The sequence below is a fragment of the Anabrus simplex genome, chromosome 1 (genome assembly GCF_040414725.1).
Source record: "Anabrus simplex isolate iqAnaSimp1 chromosome 1, ASM4041472v1, whole genome shotgun sequence".
NCBI classification, from domain to species: domain Eukaryota; kingdom Metazoa; phylum Arthropoda; class Insecta; order Orthoptera; family Tettigoniidae; genus Anabrus; species Anabrus simplex.
This window is the reverse complement of record NC_090265.1, coordinates 551,086,177-551,112,401: the sequence shown is the minus strand read 5'-3', so window position 1 is coordinate 551,112,401 and position 26,225 is coordinate 551,086,177. Positions and strand designations below refer to the sequence as shown.

The following is a 26,225-nucleotide window of genomic DNA, read 5'->3' as shown; positions in this document are numbered from 1 at the left end:
TGTTCACATTATTCCATACTATAAGGCTCTCTCATGGCTGAAGCCTGATAAACGTCGGCAGCTACACATTTTAACGATGGTATTTAGAGTACTAGCGGAAAGTCAGCCACTGTATATTTCTTCTAAATTCACCTTTCTATCATCATTTCACAACTTAAATACACGTTCCAGATCCACTCTTTCTATTCCAGTGCACCGCACAAATAAAATTAATAGATCGTTTGTAGTGACCGGCGCCAGATTATGGAATTCCCTGCCAGCTCAGGTCAGAGAAACTAGCTCTTTACAAAGGTTTAAGGTCACCTGCCGAGACTACCTGCTGAGGACAGCTAACTGAATGGTTGAAGTATGAATGTGTGCGCGCCTGAGGATAAGTCATTATTAAGAGTTCTTACTTTTAATTAGTTTTATTATTAAGTAATGTATTTAAAATAGCTCTCAATTCTATTAATTTTTTGTTTGGTTTTAACTATTTTAAATATCTCATAACTTTATGTATGGTTTTGATTAGTATGTGGTTAAGTGGAAGAGAGGGCCTCGAGCCCTAACTTCGCCACTGAAAAAAAGGCATTAATAAATAAAATAAATAAATAAATATTCAATACATCAAAATGTTATTACATTTAGAGTTTCCTCATTAATATGAAGTTATATGCGGGGCATGTTTCGCTCCTTTATAGAGCGTCATCAGCCAATCTAGAATCTCAAAGGTAGGTTTATGTTGTGTAACTAATGACTTAAAAACTATTTGTACATTTTACAATCTTAAACTTATTTTACTAAAACATCATAGAAGGCAGAATCATTGGCCTAATTAACAAGGACTTAATAGTGGAAAAGTTGATAAAAATACATTCATTTAAAATTATGGTAGAATAAGTTTGCTCTCATGGTGTGGGTTACTGTAGTCACGTCCTAGTTCGTGAACCATGGGCAACGGCTGAGTGGCCTAGTAAGTGGTCCTGAGAGTCGGGATACCAGTTGCTATGGAATGGGAGTGGGCATCTCGGACATATTCTGAGCCGTGACCGTCCGTGTGCTCAGGTGGCTATGACTATGCAATCCACCGTGGTCCCTAACCCGTTAGAGGAGAGATCCTCAATTGGACTATATGCAAGTAGGGTGGCATCCTGCTTCATGAATTTACTGAGCTCAGAACATTTTAAGCAAGCCTCAGACATATGGGAATAATGGAGTCTCACTCTCATTTGACAGGCGAGCGACTCCTTGGAAACAATTTGGCGAACAAAATGGAATTCGATGGAGAGCTATCAATATTAATGGAGCTTATGGAAGAAAGAAAGTAGAACTGGCTGAGTCAACAAAGAGGATGCATCTGGATGTGCTAGGAGTAAGTGATATTCGGGTAAGGGGAGATAACGAGGAAGAGATAGGAGATTATAAAGTGTACTTGACGGGTGTTAGAAAGGGGTGGGCAGAGTATGGGGTAGGACTGTTTATCAGGAATACTATTGCACGCAACATAGTTTCTGTTAGGCACGTAAATGAGCGAATGATGTGGGTAGATTTGTCAGTTGGAGGAATTGGGACGAGAATTGTTTCAGTGTATTCACCATGTGAGGGTTCAGATGAGGATGAAGTTGACAAGTTTCATGGAGCATTGAGGGACATCGTGGTCAGGGTCAACAGCAAGGATAGAATAGTGCCAATGGGCGATTTCAATGCGAGAGTTGGGAATAGAACTGAAGGATACGACAGGATGATTGGTAAATGTGGGGAAGATATGGAAGCTAATGGAAATGGGAAGCGTTTGCTGGAGTTCTGTGCTAGTATGGGTTTAGCAGTTACGAATACATTCCTCAAGCATAAGGTTATTCACCGCCACACATGGGAGGCTAGGGGTACCAGATCCATAATGGACTATATCTTAACTGACTTCGAACTCAGAAAGTCTGTTAGGAATGTATGGGTTTTTCGGGGATTTTTCGATGATACAGACCCCTATCTGATCTGTAGTGAACTAAGTATCTCTAGGCCTAGGGTAGAGAAAGTGAAATCTGTCTGCAAATGAATAAGGGTAGAAAATCTCCAGGATGAGGTAATTAGACAGAAGTACACAGATATGATTAGTGAGAAGTTTCGAACAGTGAACAGTAAGCAGGTCCAGGATATAGAAAGAGATTGGGTGGCATACAGGGATGCTGTAGTAGAAACAGCAAGGGAATGCCTAGGAACGACTGTGTGTAAAGACGGGAAAAAGCGAACATCTTGGTGGAATGTTGAAGTGAGAGCAGCTTGTAAACGTAAAAAGAAGGCTTATCAGAAATGGCTCCAAACAAGGGCCGAGGCAGACAGGGATTTGTACGTAGATGAAAGAAACAGAGTGAAACAAATAGTTGTTGAATCCAAACAGAAGTCGTGAGAAGATTTTGGTAATAATCTGGAAAGGCTAGGTCAAGCAGCAGGGAAACCTTTCTGGACAGTAATAAAGAATCTTAGGAAGGGAGTGAAAAAGGAAATGAACAGTGTTTTGAGTAATTCAGGTGAACTCATAACAGATCCCAGGGAATCACTGGACAGGTGGAGGGAATACTTTGAAAATCTTCTCAACGTAACAGGAAAATCTTCATGGTGGGGTTGCCAACAACCAAGTTCATGGGGAGGAAGGATATGATGATGGTGAAATTATGCTTGAGGAAGTGGAAAGGATAGTAAATAAAGTCCATTGTCATAAAGCAGCAGGAATAGATTAAATTAGATCTGAAATGGTGAAGTATAGTGCGAAGGCAGGGATGAAATGGCTTCATAGAGTAGTAAGATTAGCGTGGAGTGTTGATAAGGAACCTTCAGATTGGACAAAAGCAGTAATTGCACCTATCTATAATCAAGGGAACAGGAAGGATTGCAACAATTATCGAGGTATCTCATTGATTAGTATACCACGCAAAGTATTCACTGGCATCTTTGAAGAGAGTGTGCGATCAGTGGTTGGGAGGAAGTTGGATGAAAACCAGTGTGATTTCAGACCACAGAGGGGCTGTCAGGATCAGATTTTCAGTATGCACCAGGTAATTGAAAAATGCTCCGAGAGGAATAGGCAGTTGTGTTTATGTTACGTAGAAGGCATATGACAGGGTACCGAGGGAAAGATGTTCGCCATACTGGGGCACTATGGAATTAAGGGTAGATTATTAAAATCAATCAAAGGCATTTATGTTGACAATTGGGCTGCAGTGAGAATTGATGGTAGAATGAGTTCTTGGTTCAGGGTACTTAATTCGAATTATGTAAAACGTTTCTCTGAGAGCTTAGAAGTTGACTGTGCTATTATCTGTGATCTATTGTTGCAACGTTGCTCGACAAGAATACAAAATTCGAATTATGTAAAACGTTCCTCTGAGAGCTTAGAAGTTGACTGTGCTATTATCTATGGTCTATTGTATTCTTGTCGAGCTGAATATGTTTACTACACCCTCAACAAATGTGAATCTTCAACTACCAAGTTCATCTCACACTTGGATTTAGATATGTTATATGCATTTGTAAAAGTTCGGGTATGTTGAGCCCTGTCTCATGTTTATGCTGCGCTCGACCTATATGGCAACTGATGAAGAAGTGTCTACAAATTTTGATTCTTTAACTGCCAAGTTCATCTCGAACGATGGGTTCAGGTGTCATGTGCAATTTTGAGAGGCTTGATTCTGTTAAATCCTAACTCGTATTTGAACTACACTTGCACCAGTGACATTCAACGAATGAGTGAACGCAGATCTTTAAGTGCCAAGTTCATCGCAAACTTACAGTTTCAAGTGTGTTGCATGTGTTTCAGGGTTTGCATTTATCGAGTCCAAACTCATGCTTGTGCAATTTTGTCTCATCCTTCGCACCTGGTTTTGAAATGACGCTTAGTGAATAAGTGAATACAAATTTCAATCCCCAACTGCCAAGTTCATCTCAACCCAAAAATATTTTTAAAAATGTTATGTGCGTTTTTGAGACGATTGTGTTTGTTGAACCCTAACCTATGTTTTGTACTACACTCGCACCAGGCAACATCCAATGGAAGAATGTCTGAAAAATTTGAATCTCCAACGCCAATTTCATCTCGAACTTCCGTGTGGTTTTGTTGCGGTTTATATGTTCTTTAATTGATTATGTTTTTGAGTCCTAACTCATGTTTATACAATTTTGTTTCACCCTTCATGACCATTTTGTGGACTGACAATTTCTGACATTGTAATTCACTATTTCATGTCTCTTATTTAATCACAATGATGTAACATCTTGTGTAATGTAAATGTCTGCATGTTTACGCCTATGCCTATTTCCCACATTTTGGCTGAAGATGACGCCAAACAGCGTCGAAACTAGTTCCAAGTAAAAATATGTTGTAAATAAACTTATAACATTTATTTGTATTGAAAAGGTGGACCCTTTTAAGTTTCCTATCTTCCGTTCTCAGTTCAGTACGGACAAAAAAATGAAATTCTTAGATTTAAATACATGAGAAATACCATGGTTTTACTTTACTAGTGATAAGTATCATTATGAGGGGCCGTTGACCTGAATGTTTGACCCTTTTAGACAACAAGCATCATCATTTCAGGATTGTGATTTGAAAGCAGTCCCTTTGTCAGTAAAACTATTGTGTTAAGATAGTTTCTGGGAAGGTGGGAAATTGCATGTTAGATCCACTGATTGTTTTAAGTTCATAATCATTGTTCATCTTCGTCTTTTTTAATTCTAGTCAGTGAATCAATTTTGGAATTATTTTTAACTTTCAGTATTGTGAGTTTGATCTGCTGATTATTTTAAATTCATATTCATCCATTCATTCTTCATCATCACATTTTGAATTCTGGTCAGTAGATGAATTTTGGACGTTTAAATTGTCATTCTATTTTGTCTTTTTACATACCATTACGGGCCTAGATGTTAGGCCCCTTTAAACAATCATCATCATCATCATCATCACCACCACCACCACCACCACCACCACCACCACCACCACCACTTCTCTTAGCCAGAGAAGCATCTTGTATTTTTGCTTTAATGCTAATTGTACATATTTTATTTGCTTTCCAATATTTCTTTTTACACTCTTTTGATTTTCAGCAGTAATGTATGTTGTCAAGAAAACCCATCTTTTATTTCACTAACATTTGTGTGGTTTTGTATTTCTAGCTGAAATCTCCGCGGATACTACTGTTGCCACTGATGGAGGCCGTTATGATGTTCTAATTCAACAAAGACAGAGGAAAGCAGTATACTGGGAGGAAAAGCCAACAGAGGTTCGACGTTGCTCATGGTTTTATAAAGGTGCTACTGATAGTCGATATGTTCCTTATGAAGAGAGTGTTGCAGCCAAGTTGGAGGAAGAATTCGAGATCGCTTTCAAGAGTGATGAGTGGCATCGGCGAGTTGAATTTCCTAATGGAGAAAGTGTTATGTTTCATGGACCAAATGTGATGGTTCATTTTCCACAAGCCACATCACCAGATGTTTGGGGTAACACACCAGTAAGTTTTGACTCTTGTTGTGATTTTGAAACTGGCAGAACAAATCTGTAGATAGTGGACGTAGGTTTTTGTGGCTCATTATACTAAAATAAATAATTAAGTATGATTATCTGGATTCATCATCATCATCATCATCATCATCATATGCAGTTTCCAGATGTTGGCCAGGTCTGCTTGGAACATAAGCCTCTCCATGTCCTCTCGTCTTCCCACCACTTCTCCCTCTTCACTCTTATCCAGTCCTCTCCTCTTCTCTGTACACACTCTTCCATTCCTTTTATCCACCTGTCTCTTGATCTTCCTCTCAGTCGTTTTTCTGTTGTCTCCATTTAATTCATCCTCCTTGGTATCCTTTCCTCTTGTCATTCTTTTCATGTGTCCATACCATCTAAGTCCAGATGCCTCTCTCCAGTTCTGTAGTGGCTCTTCTTTTACTATATCTCTAATGCTCTTGTTTTTCATCTTATCTATTCTTGTCACTTCTATCGTGCTTCTCAAAACTGTAATTTTACTTGGGTGTATCCTAGTTCTGGCTCTCTGCCTCATTACCCAAGTTTCTGTTGCATACGTCAGAATAGGTACATATTACGTCCTGTATATCACTCTTTTGCTTCTCTGAGGGACATCCTTGCTCCAAACCAGCCTTCTGACACTTTTCAGGAATGCTCCTTCTGTCTTCCATGCTTGCTTATTTCCTTTTCATTTCTTCCACTTTCCTCTGCGATACTTCCTAGATACTTGAAACTCTCTACCTTCCTAAGCTGTTCCCCTCCAAGCATTATCCCTCTCGTACATCTCTCCTTCTCTCTAGTTGTGATCACTATCTTGCTCTTCTTTGGCATTAAATTTCATTACAAGTGATTATTTTCATTTTGACCGTATGGAAATTCAGTTATTAAATGTTAAACAATTAATTTATTGAAACCACCTATTCAATACTAGTTATTCGCCTGTCATTGCAGACATCATCAGCCATGAAATCTGTCTCCAAGTCAGAGCTCTGAGTGGATGCTATACTAGGGTTATTCATAAATCAATATTTTTTTATATAACAATTTGCACTGAAGTACAAGATATTAGGTCATATTGGAGTGAACAAGCCGTTCATGAATATTGAATAGGTGGTTTCAATAAATTAGTTGTTAAAGATTTAATAATTAAATTTCATTCCATATTGTTTCACCTCCTCTTCCCATGCATCGAACTGTTCCTGGACATCCTCTTCCTTTTCTCCCCAGACTAACAAGCCATCTGCAAACATCATTGCTTTCATTTTTCCTTCATCAGTTTTCCTTGCCACTTTTCTCATTAGCTCGTCCATTACTACAACGAAGAACTAAGGTGACAGAGCACTTCCCTGTCTTAATCCACTTCTTTGCTCAAACCAGTCTGTTCTCTCTCCTACTTTCACGCAACTGACACTTTCATGGTACATCTCCCGCACTCTTTCTATTGTCTGCTTCTCGACACCTTTTATCTGTAAGGCTTCCCATATCTTGTTTCTGCACACGTGATCATATGCTTTCAGTGCTTTCTCACCGGGCGAGTTGGTCATGCGGTTAGGAGCTCACAGCTGTGAGCTTGCATCCGGGAGATAGTGGGTTTGAATCCTGCTGTCGGCAACCCTGAAGATTGTTTTCCATGATTTCCCATTTTCACACCAGGCAAATGCTGGGGCTGTACCTTAATTAAGGCCATGGCCTTTCCTATCCCATCGTTGCCATAAGACCTATTTGTGTCGGTGCGATGTAAAACAAAATAGCTCATTGCTTTCTCTAAATCCAATAAGGCCATCAGTAGATCTTTACCCCATTCATAATGATGCTCTTGTAACTGTCTTACTGCAAATAAAAGGTTTACTGTCGACCTTTCTGATCTGAAGCCATATTGGTCTTCTCTTCTCTTCCACCCTCTTTCTGATTCTATTCTCCAGAATCTTCTCAACCACTTTTGCACAGTGATATATCAGCTTGACTCCCCTATAGTTCTTAAAATCTTTCCTATTCCTCTTCTTGAAAATGGGTATGATTATCCCCTTCTTCCAGTCTTCAGGGGTCTTCCTCTCCTTCCATACTACTTTCAACACCCGATAAAGACGCTGTTTCCCTACCTCCCCTGCTGCCTTCACCGTCATATTTATTTATTTTAAATCCATAGATAGCATTGTATTATGTACTGGCCATGATACTGACATTAATTACAGTAGAATTTGTAAAGCTGATCTTGTATGTCTACTCCTTATTTCCGTTTCTTGATACAGGGTTGGGGATGTGGTTAGATGAATTTATATGTCATGTTTTACGGCCAGATGTCCTTCCTGATGCCAGGTGAAACGAATGGTGGTGAATGAAATTGGGTAAAGAGATGGAAAGAATTGTTTGAGGCCTATGAATAGGAACCGTCCCTGCATTTGCCTGGAAGTGAAAATAAGAAACAACAGAAAATTTTCAACCTAATACCATATCTATATTTTTATTTTTGTAATCTCATAAAAAATTTGGAATCAGATGTAATATACAATGCTACACTAACATAGGGTGTTTGTATTTTGTGCTAAACTGAAAATAATAAAGCAATGATGGTAGGACAGCTTATGGTGGGATTTGAGCCAACGCATCTCCCGAATGAACAACTTTGCTCCATAGCTTTAGCACGTTAACACGTGTAGCCACTCCGCTCAGTTTGTAATGCTGATCATATGACACCCAATTGTGCTCCAGGAAAGTTGTGGAATTTTATGCTGTATGAAATTGTCTCTTAGTGTCATTGTTTGGCTGTAAATATGTTGGTGATTTAGCACTGTTAGGTTAGATATAACGGAGGTTTTATCCCGAATATTAGCCTGAGGCTGTGTTTTTTGAGGTAGATATAAACATACCATCATTGCTTTATTATTTTCAGTTTAGCACAAAATACAAACACCCTATGTTAGTGTAGCATTGTATATTACATATTCGATTCCAAATTTTTTATGAGATTACAAAAATAAAAATATAGATATGGTATTAGGTTGAAAATTTTAAAAAATTTACATATGAACATTTATCCTACAATGTGTTGTTACCAAGTTACATCATTGTTGTTACAGAACATACATTGACCCCATCACAGGAGATGCTGAAAGTGTCTGTCATGAGTAGCCTCAATATTGACTGGCAAAGCTGCTCGAAGATACCTGGATCCTGTTGAACGGCTACACAGGTGTTCTAGGTCGTTGATTTCCTTAACAGGAGTAGTGTACACCACACTTTTCATGTGTCCTCACAGATAAAAGTCCTGTGGATTAAGGTCAGGAGACCGGGCAGGCTAATCCACTGGACCTCGATGCCCGATCCACAGAAGTGGGTAGGTGTTGTCCAGAAACTAGCATACATGCAAACTGAAGCGTGCTGGGGTCCCATCATACATGATTTACCTGATGTGACAAACTGCTAGGGGTACATGTTCCAGTAGTACAGGCAGTGTGTCCCTCAAGAAGGTCAGACATACAAATCCATGCAGTCATTGGGGTAGCATGTATGACCTGATCAGTCAGTCATGAATAGTACCACCCTACACATTATATTCAAAGTGCTTTTGATTATCGACAACCATACCCTGGGGATTTTCAGCTGCCCACGTGTGTATGTGTTATGCAAATATATCATGCCATCTCTTCCAAATGTGGCCTCGTCGGTAAATAAAATGGATGATGACAAGATCAGTATGGTAGCAGCTATGTGCAACACCTATACCTCAATTGCACATCGCATTGTAGGACATGTTACTAATGTTCAGATACAGTATACCCTGTAGATGGGCTGTATAGACACATAAATAAGGCTTGCATTACAACAAGTGTTAAAAGAAACTTCACAGATTAAATAAAAGATTTCATTTTTTTTACTCATAATCATTTGTTTTGCTGTCCAGCTCCATGGCTAAATGGTTAGCATGCTGGCCTTTGGTCCAAGTCATCATAAAGCAGACTATAAATGAAGTGAAGTAAATCTACCAAGGGAGCATGAGATGTATGAAAGCAGGAGGAGAAAGAACAGATTAGGTGGAATAGAAAAGTGGCTTGAAAGAAGGCAGTGCACTCTCCCTCTTACTATTCATTATGGTAATGGATGAGATATTGAAAATGAAAGCAAGAAGGATGGGGGGAGGGAGTGAGAGCAATGATGTTTGCATATGACTTGATGATTTGGAGAAATAGAATTTAATGGTTCCTGTGACTGGAAAATGGATTCTTTCATCATTCTCCATATATATAAGCAACTGGAGGCATGAGATCCTGGGAGTAGTAAGTGTACAGGAAGTTAGGTGATCTCCGAGTATTGTTGCTGAAAGGCAAGTAACCCCCTTGTGGTGTAGGTTATAGCTCCATCTTGCAGCATCCAACATCATTGCAATGACAGGTTTCATTACTGTTTAATGTTCAGAACATGTTTGTATTTCAGTAATGCTTTTGCTGCATGCTGTAAACACAATACTGGTAAAATGGTCTTGAATTACCAGCTTAAATATGAACTGTCCCCCTCCAACAAATATCTGTACACACCACTGAACTGTATGAGCTTCTCAACCTAGAAGTTGATTGATAATGCTTCTTGTAAATAAAAAAAATAAATAAATAAATAAATAAATTTGAACATGATATACATATTACAGATGCATATTCTTATTTTGACTCACAAAGGAGTTTCGAGAGAACATAGTATTTAGATATTTCTTTCCATTTTGTATAACGAAGCCTAGTTGCTTAAATGCTACTTATACAATCATATCAATATGGAAATGTTTCCTATGATGTAAAAGAAGGAATCATTTGCACATTCATTTAGAACAAAAATACAAAACAGAAAAGAGGCGGAGTGCGTATTTTCATTAACAAATTTGGTTTGAAACCAGCAAAACTCACTCTTGGTGTTCTTACTCTTCTACATAGAGCTTTACTCTTCTTAGCTTAGATTGTACTGGTGACACAGGTCACTTTGTATATTAATGATTTGAATCCATACAGTAAATCGGCTTATTTTAAGCAACTGACAGTACCTGTGACAAGTCTGTCACTGTAAACTTTGCCTTCCCTTTCTGTGAATCTTCTGTGGGTCTGTGCTCTGCTTCAGGGATGTGTGATGTGCCAGTCACCTTCAGGTGGGACTGCCAGCTAGTTTTGCTATCTTTCCCAAATGAGAAATAGATGTGAGGGAATAATACTTATTCCAGCATGCATGAGACTCATACTAGCTACTTTTCGTAAAACTACTAGAAGTATTTTTGACACTTGTATCTAATCATTGTAGGATTCTGGATGTTTGTTATTGTGCAGCAGGATTAGGTGACATGAGTTTGCAATTTCCACAATAGCTTCACCTCTTCAGTTGATGTCCAACTAGACCCATATTAGATTATGGCTGTTGAAATAACCTTTTACAAACCTGGTAATTTAGTGTTGAAATTTGCTTCGTTCCTCAAATTTGATTAAATCTGTACATACACATACATACATACATTATGATTATAGACTGTTATGCCTTTCAGCATTCAGCCTCTGTGAATTTACTAAACATCGCCACAATCTTCTATTTGCAACTAGTGATGTGGCCTCATTTAGTTCTATACCTCTTATCTTTAAATCGTTAGAAACTGAGTCTAACCATCGTCGTCTTGGTCTACCTCTACTTATCTTACCCTCAATAACAGAGTCCGTTATTCTCCTAGGTAACTTATCCTCCTCCATTCGCCTAACATGACCCCACCACCGAAGCTGGTTTATGTGTAAAGCTTCATCCATCGAGTTCATTCCTAAATTAGCCTTTATTTCCTTATTCCGAGTACCCTCCTGTCTTTGTTCCCACCTGTGTGTACCAGCAATCATTCTCGCTACTTTCATGTCTGTTACTTCTAACTTATGAATAAGAGATCCTGAGTCCACCCAGTTTTCGCTCCCAGAAAGCAAAGTTGGTCTGAAAACAGATCGATGTAAAGATAGTTTCATCTGGGAGCTGACTTCCTTCTTACAGAATATTGTTGATCGCAACTGCGAGATCACTGCATTAGCTTTACTACACCTTGATTCAATCTAACTATATTACCATCCTGGGAGAACACACAACCTAAATACTTGAAATTATCGACCTGTTCTAGCTTTGTATCACCAATCTGACATTTAATTCTGTTGAATTTCTTACCTACTGACATCAATTTAGTCTTTGAGAGGCTAATTTTCATACCATACTCATTGCACCTATTTTCAAGTTCCAAGATATTAGACTGCAGGCTTTCGGCACAATCTGCCATTAAGACCAAGTCGTCAGCATAGGCCAGACTGCTTACTACATTTCCACCTAACTGAATCCCTACCTGTCACTTTATACCTTTCAGCAGATGATCCATGTAAACTACGATCAGCAAAGGTGAAAGATTACAGCCGTGTCTAACCCCTGTAAGTACCCTGAACCAAGAACTCATTCTACCATCAATTCTCACTGAAGCCCAATTGTAAACATAAATACCTTTGATTGATTTTAATAATTTACCCTTAATCCCATAGTCCCCCAGAATGGTGAAGATCTTTTCCCTCGGTACCCTGTCATGTGCTTTCTCTAGATCTACAAAACATAAACACAACTGCCTATTCCTCTTGCAGCATTTTTCAGTTACCTGGCACATACTGAAAATCTGATCCTGACAGCCCCTTTGTGGTCTGAAACCACACTGGTTTTCATCCAACTTCCTCTCAGTGACTGTAAATCTGTAAAGGCACGTAATTTTGTGAGTCACTTGAATGCAACTTATCCAACGTTTCTGGTCATGTGATCATGCCACATCTAGCTCCTCCTTGTTGGATGATAAACGCTGAACATTTACTAAAGTCATACTCAGTCTTGGTGCTGAAAAGGACTGTCGTGGTGAGGGTATTTTATGTAACACAGTCATTCACTCACTCTTGACTGCTAATGCTGCTCTCAGTACTAGCCTCCATTTCTTCCAATCCAGTGTTGCCTCTGTCTGTTGGTGCCCATTTCCTTGCAGTCTGTAGTAATCTTATAATGCCATCTACTCCTTGTTCTCCTAGGAGTTATATAAACTTGGATTCTTCAAATAATAATAATAATAATAATAATAATAATAATAATAATAATAACGGTGTGTGGCCTCTGGAGAGTCCTGGTGCATGTCTTTTGAGTTGGCGCCATATAGGCGACCTGAGCATCTTGTAAGGATGGGGCCCTACATGAAAGTAATTCTAATGCTAAAGATGACACAAACACCCAGTCCCTGAGCCAGAGGAATTAACTAATGAAAGTTAAAATCCCTTTCCTGCTGGGAATCGAACCTGGGACCCCTTGAAATAAAGGCCAGCGTGCTAACCATTTAGCCATGGAGCCAGACAACTTGTGTCCTCATCCCAAGGTGGCGCAGGTTTTTTGAGGTAAGCGAGCTGTGCAGCAAAATTATTTCTATTTGTCCTTTCTGGAAAGCAATCAGCCAGGGATCAATGGAGGCGAGCTGCATGTACCATTTCAACCACATACCAGCCCTCTTCCCATTCTTAAATTTCTGGTAGTACCGAACCCAGGCACCCGAGGATGGCAGCTAATAACACTAATCGTTATGCTATGGAGGTGGACATTCTTCCAGTCTGTATTTGCTGAACTCTCTTGGCAGGGTCCAATTGAATAAGGTGACATTCCCATTATCATCATCTGGTTATCACAATATTAACTACTGCCAATTTATTAAGCAGCTTTTTTTTTCTTTCTGTTTTACGTCGCACCGACACAGATAGGTCTTATGTCAACGATGGGACGGGAAAGCCTTAGGAGTGGAAAGGAAGCGGCCGTGGCCTTAATTAAGGTACAGCCCCAGCATTTGCCTGGTGTAAAAATGGGAAACCACGGAAAACCATCTTCAGGGCTGCCGACAGTGGGGTTCGAACCCACTATCTCCCGGATGCAAGCTCACAGCTGCGCGACCCTAAACGCATGGCCAACTCGCCCGGTAAAAAGCAGCCTTTACTGAACTCGGTAGCTGCAGTGCTTAAGCGCGGCCAGTATCCAGTATTCGGGAGATAGTGGATTCGAGCCCCACTGTCGGCAGCCCTGAAGATGGTTTTCCATGGTTTCTCATTTTCACATCAGGCAAATGCAGCCTTTTTCCTTGTTTGGTTTTAATTTTATTTCTACATTGCCTAATCATAGCAAAGGCAATCAAGTAAAATTGGTTACATGATTCACCAGCAGAAGACTATACATTGTTCCTGCTTTCTTTCCAGCATGCATAATACTCGTACTAGCTACTTCTTGTAAAACTACTTGAAGTAATTTTAACACGTATTAACCATAGTGAGGTCTGCTTAATTCTGCAACGTTAGTGGTCGCATGTTGGTCGTATCACTGCCCTTGGTTCTTATGTCAAAATTGCTGGCTACATCGTATACATGCTTAATAAAGCCTTGCAAGTCATAAAGAGAATTGAAAAGTGAAGTACAAACTGTTTCAAACAATGTCACAAAGTTTTCTTTCTCTTAGGATTGTTATCTCCCCCTTCTCCTGTGTGTGTAGTATACTAGAACATGTTGATGATAAAACAATTGTGTGGTAAATTTGTCAAGATTGTCATATTGTCCTTTCTTAAAACAAAAGCCCATCAGTATCTGATAAATCACTCCCAACATTACCTTCCTTCAGAAAATTCATTCTCAGTGTCCATGTTATGATCACATTCTTGCAAAATATCTTCTACCCCCACCTCATGTCTACCAGTTTCGTCTTTATCAAGGATCTGTTGTTAAGGGTTCATAAAATCAAAGAAGTCCACCAGCTGTAAAGAAAATGTACAATATATAACTCAGAATTGCTGAATGAAAACACTGCATCGCTACAAAAATCTTTGCCTTCCTTACAAGGCATGCCACGGTCTAAACGACCGACCCTGTGTTTGTCAACACTTCACTCAAGAACAGAGCAACAAAAATAAATAGTGTCGACCATAATTTACAGTTTACATAGGAACAGAAGCTACAATGGAAAACAACACTGTAGGAGACTTTAATTAGTGTTATCACTGGGTGAAGAAAAACGGTGCCGAAGGGATCAACGCACGACCAACTGAGGGTTAATACCTTCTTGTTTCTCTAAACAAGAGAAAACAACTAGATTAACAAAACATTCATATGAAAAATACATTAAAACAACAAATTAATATATGAAACAATGCGCAATCACTGTAGACAACGTGTAAATAGTAATGTTTCTATAACCCATTGGAAATCTTGTTTAGGTACACTTCCTTTTCAACCGGGCGAGTTGGCCGTGCGCGTAGCGGCGCGCGGCTGTGAGCTTGCATCCGGGAGATAGTAGGTTCGAATCCCACTATTGGCAGCCCTGAAGATAGTTTTCCGTGGTTTCCCATTTTCACACCAGGCAAATGCTGGGGCTGTACCTTAATTAAGGCCACGGCCGCTTCCTTCCAACTCCTAGGCCTTTCCTCTCCCATCGTCGCCATAAGACCTATCTGTGTCGGTGCGACGTAAAGCCACTAGCCCACTTCCTTTCAAATACATTGAGATGCATTTCAACAACAATAGGCAAGGGTGCCGATTAGTCGTGAGTTTTGCAGCAAAAATATTTCTATTTGTCCTTTCTTGAAAGCAATCAGTCGGGGATCAAGGTTCATTGGGAGTAAGATTTCTGAATGATAGATCTTTGATCATTGTAGTTTGGAGAACAGTGAACATATGTTTCATTACCCCACATTATGGTGGGATTGCTCTCATGATTTTAAAACATATGTTCACTATTAAGTTTTCCCTTTATTTCAAGTCTTCAGGGAACTTACAGAAGATAATCATTGAATGTCTGAATCCCTATTATGAATTAACAACAGTAACATGGCACTTGAAACTCAGATAACTGTATAATTGGAAAAATCTACAATCCTAGGTTGCTGTGATATTCCGCCAACAAGCTGTCTTTACAGTGTAATTGTTACTCCTTCATAGAAACTGAGTAAATAGGTTTCTGGTCATGATGGCACCCAGCATTTCCATATAGTAAGGATGATTTCAAGAAGAGTCGTATTGCATGTAATTTCTAGTAATTTGTGAAGTTTTTAAGGTAACCTAACTGAATATGCTGAGAGAGGAATTTTGTACCTGTGCTACATACATAGCCTATGAGTTCACATGCTGTGCTCCTCTATACAGGCCAGTCTGGTGAAATTGTTTTTGCCATTTCAGTGCTATGAGAATTCAGGGAGGAGTTGGAACAGCACTCAACATGGGCATATCTCTAAGGTCATAAACAAGAATTCCCAGTTTAAGTGGGGGGAGCTGTCTTTTGTTCTTCCCCTTTGTAAATGTTCTATTGTACCATGTGTGGGCCTTTGAGTCTTCTCTCATTCTCTGTATTTTCATATTTAGATGGATGAACAGCCTTTACTCATCCTTTTCTTGGCAATTACAGTAAAGATTGTTTTAACAGACACCTCTCACCGGTGGACACCCCTCCTCAGCGAACGATTTTGTAGGTCCATGATAAAATCCCATATTTTATGTGAGTAATTTATCTCTTCTTACATGCACATTCTCCATTATGGACGCGGACACACCACAGCCACTAGAAGCTCCAGTAAAACCTCTCCTAAACGGACAGTTGTTACCAAAACAGATTTGTGTGTGCACTGATTTTGTATGAAATTATTCTTCTATAGCTCGGAACACAACATTGCAGGTCTCAAGGTCACGCGTAGCCACTGTGGTGTTGTCCAACTGAACTCATGTTCCTTCTCTTTCTCTCATTCTACACCACAATAAAGCACTTAAAAGTTTTCAAGCCTGTTTCTATTAAGAGGTGATATGTCTATATGTCATTTCTTAAATTAATGTTTGCGAGGAAATGTGCTTTAGCTGCAAGCGTTAATGTGTTCAAGCTACTCGCAGACTCGGGAACAGTGGGTTCAAACCACATCGTTGGCAGTCCTGAGACAAGTGATTACCTGGCATTTGTACTCAGGGGGGGTCTGAAGGGCTGATTTATAATACATGAACTTCACACTTAAAATGTATAAGAATCACTTACATCTGGCTGATTAACAAGTGCCCTCTTCCTAGTTACCCTGAAACTGGAAGAAAAGGTTATTTTGTTCTGTTTTGTACAGAAAAATCATGAAAATATAAATTATCATAACAGTGAGGATAATGGAAAGAGTGAAACAGAACAGCAAGAACAGTGCATTCAAGGCATTTGAATTTGCAGATGATGTGGTTATTTGGGGAGGTAATGAGGAAGAAGTTCAAGGAAAGATTAATGCTTGGAATTGTCATTTTAAGGAATTTGGACTTAAAATCAGCCTTAAGAAAACAGTTGTTACGACAGTCAACAGACAAAAGTCAGGAGAAAATATCACAGTAGACGGACAGAAATTGCAAGAAGTTAACCACTTCCAATACCTCGGCAGTGTCCTGACTGAAGATAACCGATCAAATGCTGAAATCATAAACAGAGTTCAAAGAGGAGCTGTCCTTTACTATCAGGTTAGAGGCCTTCTCTGGGACAGCCAGATTCCAATACTAGCCAAACGAACACTTTATCAAGCTTACTTCTTGCCCATAACAACTTATGGCCTTGAAACTTGTATCATCACAGGCAGAGATAAAAGTAGACTCCAAGCTGCAGAAATGAAATTCCTCCAGACAATGCTACTTAAAAACCAGGAGAGATAAGCTCCGCAACTAGAGGATTCGCCAAGAGATTCAAATAAGAGAATCATTATGTGATGCCATAACCAGATCAAGATTGAAATGGTATGGCCATGTAATGAACATGGATTCTTGGTCAGTAGCTAAGAAATAGTTGAAGAAAACCTTAAGATGGCAAAAGATCTAGAGGCAGACCTCGAAGGAAATGGATCAAACAAGTCAAACAAGAACTAGAACATAGAGAGGAATGGATTGGAACAAATTACAGGAAGAAGAATGGTACCTGAATCGACTGAAGTGGCGAGCACACACCTGGGAAACTGGAGACAACTGATGATGATGATGATGATGATGATAAGCAATGAGGATATTAAACCAGAGCAAATTTGGAATTTATCATCAAAATTAGGTCAGCATATATTAAATTTTTAAATTGTAATATAATTAATTAAATACAATAGTAAGTCAATTTCAGTTCAGTTAAGGATACAAATGTTTCTGCGACTAAAAACTGAATTTTAAATATTCATTGAATGAAACACTATAGAAAAGAACAACATATTATTTTGCACTGATTATCATTATCTCCGTATGGTACAACAGAGAAGCACGACCTCCTTCACGCGCCACGGGAGTCATCGCTTCACAGTTCGTTCAATGGCCATATCATGAATACACGTCTTATAAGACTTCTGCGTATCTGTCACATTTCTTCCAGTCCTCTGTAGTCACTCTCTCAATGGCGTCATGCAGCAGTTTCTCAGCATCTGTTATTTTAAAAGTTTTGTTGCAATCAAACAAATAATTTTCCTGCTGTGATTTTGGTTCACAAATGTTTCATCTAAATAAAATATAGGTACCTTGCAAGTGGCTGTGCGGTTTAGGTCATGTAGCTGTCAGCTTGCACTTGGCAGATAGTGGGTTCAAAACCCACTGTCGGCAGTCCTAAAGATGGTTTTCCGTGGTTTCCCATTTTCACACCAGACAATTGCAGCAGGATCGTAGACTACAACAAAACGAGAAGAGAGTAGAATACAGGCAGCGGAGATGAAATTCCTAAGAAGTATCGAGGGCAAGACCAAAAAAGGATAGAATTAGAAATGAAGAGATAAGGAAAAGGACAGGAATCTTGAAACTTCAAGACAGGATAGAAACGACAAAGCTAAAGTGGAATGGGCATATGATGAGAATGGGAGAAGAAAGAGTGCCAAAAAAAGTTTTTTCAGAGAAGTTAACAGAAAAGAGACCACGAGGAAGTCCCCGAAAGAGATGGACAGATTCAGTGTGGGAGTGCATAGAGAAGAGGGGAGGAAAACCAGAAGATGTACTTAAAAAAGGAGAAGAGTGGTGGAGAGACAAGGCAGCGATAGAGGTCCTTGATTCACAACCTGATCCGGGAAGCTGGAAACGGGAAATGATGATGATAATGACAGTTGCTCTGCTCCCTTATCGAAATCATCTAATCCGGTTATTGTACTTTATTTTCTCTTTTTAAAGTGCTTCCACAGCGTACTGAAGTGAGGCTCGTTTTCTTCAGCATTATCTATAGCCCTTTTAATGTTCTGAACAATTGATCTACCTACTCTACATGTATCTCCAGTCAGATTTTGAACTTGCTTGAATTTTACAGTATTTAAAATGTCTGGATTATCAGCCAAAGTTTAGAAAAATCTGTACACATGTGTAATAATACATTTACACTCTTTATTGAAGTCTTTCTTGCAGAGTCGTTTTCCTGGTCTTCCCGGTGGTGGCGTACGAGGAAAATCCTCATTATCACTGTCAGAATTACACATAGTTGAAAACAACCTTAATTAAGATCACTGTTGTCAGGCAACTGCACGTTCTGGCATCTAGATAAAGTAGACGACTAAAGATACAGTGGAATAGCATGACAACACCGCCGGAAGGGGTAAAAAGCGGAACAGTGAGTCGGTTGACCTTCAGGCCTGCAGTGATGTGTCCCGAGCTGTAGTACAGTATTTACTTACATTCTGCACAGAGAGTATTTCCAAGAATAGCAGTTCCGTAATGTGTGGCGCGGGTTGTACAAATTCTTGGAAAGCAGCAGTAAGCTATGCTCTCATCACCCCTCAGTTCCATTATAGGAAATGCTCAACAACGCCGGAATTTGTACTTTCTCTGTCGGGTTAGTTTTAAATTGAGTCGTAGGCTTTTGATGTGTTCAGTTTTACGTTAGTATGTTTTAACATGGCTCCAAGGAAGTGTTCAACTTTAAAACAAAAGGTAGGCTTAAATACTAAGATTGGAAAGACAGAGGCAGCAGAAATTGTGAAAAATCAAGAGGAACTAATGAAAGAATGACATTTATTTGGCAACAAACAGTGGATAAAATAGTTTCAAAAAGGTAGTGGAATTCTTATTGACAAGGCAGTGCTAGAATGATTTGGTAAAATAAAAGGTCAGGCAAAAGCGTTAGAATTCACAGCAGAATTAACCTATTAGCTAGAGAGATTCAGAAAGCGACATGGTATCAACTTCAGAGTGATTTGCAGAGGATCACCTAGTGTTAATATGAAGATTGTCTAAAACTGGCAAGAAAAATTGCCTTCAATCATAGATGTGTATTCTCCAGAAAATATTTTGAATGCCAATGAAACTGGATTTTTTTCCCTTACTTTACCCAACAAAACTCTGTGTTTGAAAGGAAACCCTTGTACTGGTGGAAAAATTATGTAGGCTTGTCTTATGATCTTCTTATGTGCAAATATGAATGGAAAACAGGAGAAGTTCCTTGTGATAGGTAAAGCTGCAAAGGCAAGGTATTTTAAGAACATGGACATTGCAAAGTTTGGTTTTGAATGGAAAGAGAAGATGTGACTTCCCCTTTCGGAGAACAATCATCAAATGAGAAATGCAACCAAGCAAGCAAAGGGCGCCAATCTTTAAGTTGAGGACTTAAAGATAAAATTTATATTCAAGCTTGGACAGACTCTTATCACAGGGGTGAGGTGATAGTACACTAATCATTAAGTAGGAGAATTAGAAATCAAAAGGCTAATTAAGGCAGATTGATTACAATGAACTAGAAAAATACTATTTATTATATTTAAGATGAATGACGACGGTTTAACGAGAACTGAATCTAACATAGAAAATGAATTTAACAAAAAATTGAATGACTCTACTTCGCGAAAACTTGCAATATCTTTAACTCGCTTGCTCACCATGTCGTCTTGTTCTGCTGGTCCTTGGAAAGCTTCCCTCCTTGTAGCTGGAACATCACCGGTCGTCTTTGATATCTCTTCATCTGCAGCTCAGTACCATTCCTGCCTTGCAAATTGCACCCACCACTAATTGGAAGATGACTTCAAAACTAACACTCCCTATTATGCTTTATCCCATAGATTGGAGATAAGCCCTATGTCACAGTTAGAAGAACCACCTTGGGTTATATGGAGAGGATACTCAATTAAGAATCCTTCCAACTTTACTGAAAATGTTCTCTGAAGTTTCATTTCTATCTAGATTAAAACTATCTATTGACTTAGACTGGTTCAAACCGGTCTTATAGCCGTGCTGTACGTACTTCCTGATAAGAGTGGCTATACACCCCTCATTCAGAATTTCTAAGTATCGAGACGAAGAATCAAGTAGAAAATCAAGTAGAAGCTGTAGAATAACTCGTAGAATAATGTAGAGAGCGAATAAGACGTTGTAGAGAGACCCTCCAGGAGCTCCAACACGCCCTTTTATAACTTTCTCTCGCGCTAATTACAGGCCGCTACACGTGGTCCAATCAGATGACACTTCTCTCCCCACTCTAGATTTTAGAGTAGATGGGTCCCACACAAGATATCAACTGTTCTTCTATTCGTCCTTTCAATCAGTATCCATGGCAACATGACGCTCCTTTGAAAATATAGGCGTTGATCAGTTCGAATAATTCTGGTCGAAATACGGTAGCTTACGTTAGGACGCGTGAACACGTGCTCGCTTTTCTCAGAACTTGATGTCTAAATTTGTCCTCCCTTCCTCCTCGGTGATGTGGCAAGATAACTGAAATCTACTGCAAGTTAATTTTAATCAACTGTCGCAAGAATCTAAGTGAATATTAGGATATTCAGCCCTCGTTTATAAGTCGTAGTTACAAAGTAATGAAATGATAGTGAGCAAATGATTAAACATGAATTATAATACAATTACATACCAAAATAAATATCATGACGTTAACTTCCTGAATTAATTACACATAATAAAATTAACATAATTACACTGTAACGTCTGGAACGTTACATACGCCCCCATGAGTTCTTAACAAATATCACATGAGTTGAGAACTCACACACTTACTCCCACATTGACTTGTAATACCTCTATTACCTGCCCATTACGAGCGACAGTGTTTTCATACAATTAATTATATCTCACTCTTTCCATATCTCGCTTAGACTGCTTACCATTGCGACTGTCTGTTATTTCAGTTCATCTTGAGGTTTAGATGCTAAATTATGCCCATCATAAGCAACTTTCCATTTTTGTAAAAAAAACAAGATTACCCTAGAGAATATAACATAATATATACAATTCAGATTACAAACTCTGCCGAGTGTCTATCTGTCCTTTTACTCCCCACATCTCTCCGACATTCTTTGCTAGATAGCAATAACACGTTCTCTTCCAATCTTTTACATTAGAAACATAGAAAACAAATAATACAAACAATTTACACTTTTATCACTCTTTCGAATGTTTCAACTTTATCTTGAAGCAGGATGCAATACACTTCACTCGAATACACACGTGATTTAAGCTCACGGTAAAATTATTGCAAGTTAGAAATGCACATACGGGAAAATTAATTATTTGCCGTCGCCAGCTTTAATTAGCCTTCTGTAACATCTCAGAAAACAAATATATAAAATTTCATGGCCTCACATACGGAAAACAGATGATCGATCGTCTTTGAACAAGCGTAAATCTACCGCCACACAAACACTTTCCTTGTTTTCAAACACAACTAGGAAATACCACCACAATTGAGACGTAAACACATACCGCTCGTAGTCTGACATAACAAGTGGCAACTTCCCCGAGTTACTGACCTATATCTCACAATCCGGTTCAGCCACCTCACACGACAGGTATCTCCTGTGCCAGTCGGACGTAAAATTCAGCATTACGAGGGGGTTCCTCAGGCAAACCTAATACTCTCACTAGTTCATTCTGAGGCTTACAACCAAAATGAACTTGTGACGGCGTCAATCTCGTGCTTTCATGTTGAACTGCATTGATCCATGTCTCTATGCGGGATAAATGAGCCACCCAGGCTGTATGCTTATCGAACACTAAGCATCTAAACATGCGAGATAACTCTTTCATAACGCGCTCACACATATTACCCTGAGGGTATCTAATACATGAATGAACCTGTGTAATACCTAGCTCTCTAATTATGGACTTCCATTTTCTCGAAATAAATTGCGGTCCACTGTCTGATAATATTCTAAGAGGAGTACCTAATTCAGGTATATACTTCTCTTTGATTATACGACTACAAGATTTTCCAGTGGCTTTTCTCATACCGTATAATCTGACCAATTTCGAGAAGGCATCAATAATGACTAAAATATATTGGAAGCCGAACTGTCCCTTAACCACAGGTCCAAATAAATCAGTACACACCAAGTCACCAGGTCTTTCTGAGATTACTGCTTGACGAGGTCCTTCTAAATAGCGGTTAGGAACTTTGCTACGCTGACACAGATCGCAAGTGGAAAGAATTTTTCTTATATCTCTTCCCATCTTGTCCCATATAAAATTCTGTCGGATCTCATACAGAACTTTATTAGCTCCATAATGTCCTAATTCCTTGTGGATAAACCAAATCATCGATATAAATAGTAGCATAATCTCCAGTATCATCTCCCAAGGCAATACTAAGTGCGCGAATAAGAGCTGCCGAACTCGTACGGGTCCCAAAAGGAACACGCCTAAATTGGTACAAACTATGCTTATAGCTGAAAGCAGTAAGAGGCCTATCTTCTGATCTTAAAGGTATCTGCCAAAAACTACTCCTGAGATCTAACGTAGAAAACCAACTCTTACCCTGAAAATTCTGTATCAACTCTTCAATGGTTTGTGATCTCAACTGATCAGCACCAATGCGTCTGTTCATCTCCCTGCCATCAATACACAAACGTATTGATCCATCAGACTTAGGCACAACAATTAAGGGATTAACATATTGACTGTTTGATAATTCAATCACATCGTCTGCTAACATAGCTTGAATTTGATCTTCTACGGCTTTTGCATATTTGTGTGGTATCGGATATCGCGGTCCGCTGAATGGAGTCTTATCCAGCACAGAAAAAGAATGTTCATACAGATGGGTAACACCAGGTTTCTCGGAGAAAATCTCCACGTGTTCACATAACACTTCAAATAACTTGTCCTTCTGGACTTCATTCAACTCATTTCTACTTACGGCTTCTTTCAAGCCACATATTTTATCCTCATGAATCCACAACTGACACAACTTCAGGCCCTCACTAGCCTCTTCATTTACTTTAGAAACCTCTTTCATTCTCCACACTGTACTAACTTCCGTTTTCCTCTGAATTTCCTCCTCAAACTTGACCTTAATATCCTCATTATTCCACCTCAAATTTAGCACTAGATCATTGTAATATAACTGAGCCAATTTTAACGTTAACCAGTCAGATCCCAAGATAAGATCAAATATTAAATGCGGAATTACCAAACATATCTGAACGCTAATAAAATTATTAATACAGATCGGGACAGCTACTTGTTTACAAATTTGCTTAGACCTCTTTCCAACAGCCGTCATGATGAAAGTAGACTTAACAGGCATTTCCTCCAACTGAATACCCTGTTTCACTAATGACTCATACCACTGAGAACTAATACATGATATTTGGCTACCAGAATCAATCAAAACTTTAACCCACGCCCCCCAGACTTTCAATTTAACAACGGGATTGACTACTTTATTACTTGACTCTTCATTATTCTGCTCGTGTTCATACAACAAATCGTCTCTAACATCGAGGTCATATGGTAACACTTTCATGGCAAGACACTTCGCTACCTTCTTACTAGGCTGGAATTCTGACCTAACATTACAGCCTCTCGTTAGTTTAAAGGTTCCCTTTGTGTATTGACGTTGGACTCATTAGTACATTGCTCTGGCCTCCGTTGGGAATTTCCTGTCCTATATTCAGATGCTCCTCTCCTGCTGTTCTGCTGAGGTCTGAACTGATTGCGAGTTTCGTGATTCTGTGTACTACCGTTATGTCTCATTCCGTTGTGATGACTAAAGTTCTGAATATTCTCCGTTCTACTCCTAAGGTTACCTAAAGCATCAAAACTGCCTAGTAGGTTCTCCATCTCCTGAATAGTTCCAACTTTTTGCATACAGGCCGCTTCTCTCACCCTGTCCGGAAAATGTCTTAAAAGTAGTCTTACTACATCAGACCCCTCGGTTATACCATCTAAGTTCTGACAAATCATGACATGTGCCAGGAAGTACTCGGTCATAGTAACTCCCTCATGCTGTTTGTACCTCCCAAATACCACCCTTTCTCTCTCCCGAGCTTGTATCGCTTCATTCCAGAATTTCTCTCTAAACTTATTTCTGAATTCTTTCAGGTTCGTCATCGTCTGCCTATATACCATGAACCAAGACCGAGTTTCTCCTACAAAAGCATGGTCAATATTTTCCATAACGTCTTCCCAGTCCATAGACCCTTCCTCTAGACGCTTTTCAAATCGTTTTTCAATTATTTTAAGGAAATCTAGCGGGTTCGTTTGTTTCCCATTAAATTTAGGTAGTTCAATTTCCCTAATGTAGCTATTTCCTAGACATTGCCTTCCCGTGAAAACCTGTTTATCCTTTGCCACCTGTTTTAACTGATTTTCTGCTTTCTCCATCCGGCATTCTACATCTTTGTCTCTCCTATCAATTTCTCTCTCCAAATTAACCTGCTTCTCTTTCAATATCCTAATTTCAATCTTATTCTCTTCAGCTATCGCAAACCTTTCTTCACTTGCCCGGGTCTCATCTTCTATTCTAAGCTTTACCGTGTCAATGTCTTGTTGGACGTGGTCTTTAAATATCCGTATTTCCCCTCTTTGAGTCTCAACTCTCTTATCAATACTAGTGACCTGCCTCATTACTTCCTCCCTAGTAGAGTTGTTTTCCTTCCCCATTAATTCCAGGAATTCACTTCTCTGTTCCGCAAACTTTTCTTCTACCTTTTTCCCTTGCCGTACATATTCACTTTCCTGGTCCTCTAATCGCTTATTAAAATGTTCATTTTTTACCACCAGATCGCGTAACTGCCTACTGTGTTCGTCCATTCTCCGATTCGCTTCCTCCTTATTTTCCCTCATCTCCCTGCTTAATTCAGCTTTAGTTTGTTCTAATTCACTTTTAAGCTCAGATTTAATTTGTTCCAATTCATTTTTTATTTCAGATTTACTGTCCTCTATCTTACTCAATATTAACTGCATCATTCCCATTAACTGATCATTATTATTACTTTCATTGTTAGTGTTTACTTCCGCTTCGCCCCCCATCCTACTATCATCTGACTCCATACTGACTTCTTTCTGCTTGCCTTCACTCTCCATACTACTTACACTTCTATCTTCAATTTCCTCTCCTAGACTACACAACTCTTCCTCTGAACTCAATACATTATTGCCTTTTATCGCCCGTCCACTGCGCAACATCCTCTCCTCTTTCGTCTGATCAGCCATGACCCTTCCCACAATCAAACACTCTTAATGAAACGTGGATATCCAAATTTTGCCCATAATACTAATTCTGATATCGTTACCGTTATTAACTGCTCCGTACTTAATGATTTTCTCGCCACACGTTGGAGCGGCATTTATGTGACTTCCCCTTTCGGAGAACAATCATCAAATGAGAAATGCAACCAAGCAAGCAAAGGGCGCCAATCTTTAAGTTGAGGACTTAAAGATAAAATTTATATTCAAGCTTGGACAGACTCTTATCACAGGGGTGAGGTGATAGTACACTAATCATTAAGTAGGAGAAT

The 26,225-nt window shown here is 39.2% G+C and overlaps 1 protein-coding gene across 2 annotated transcripts in view; it reads left to right on the top strand.

Annotated features, from left to right (window-relative positions):
• Positions 1-26,225, top strand: part of PAPLA1 (Phosphatidic Acid Phospholipase A1) — a 298,948-nt gene that overhangs the window by 206,659 nt on the left and 66,064 nt on the right. For both annotated transcript variants that reach the window (XM_067135540.2, XM_068225069.1), the window contains exon 5: positions 5,146-5,480. In XM_067135540.2, coding sequence (XP_066991641.2) covers positions 5,146-5,480 — 335 coding nt within the window. The remainder of the gene's footprint in view (positions 1-5,145; positions 5,481-26,225) is intronic.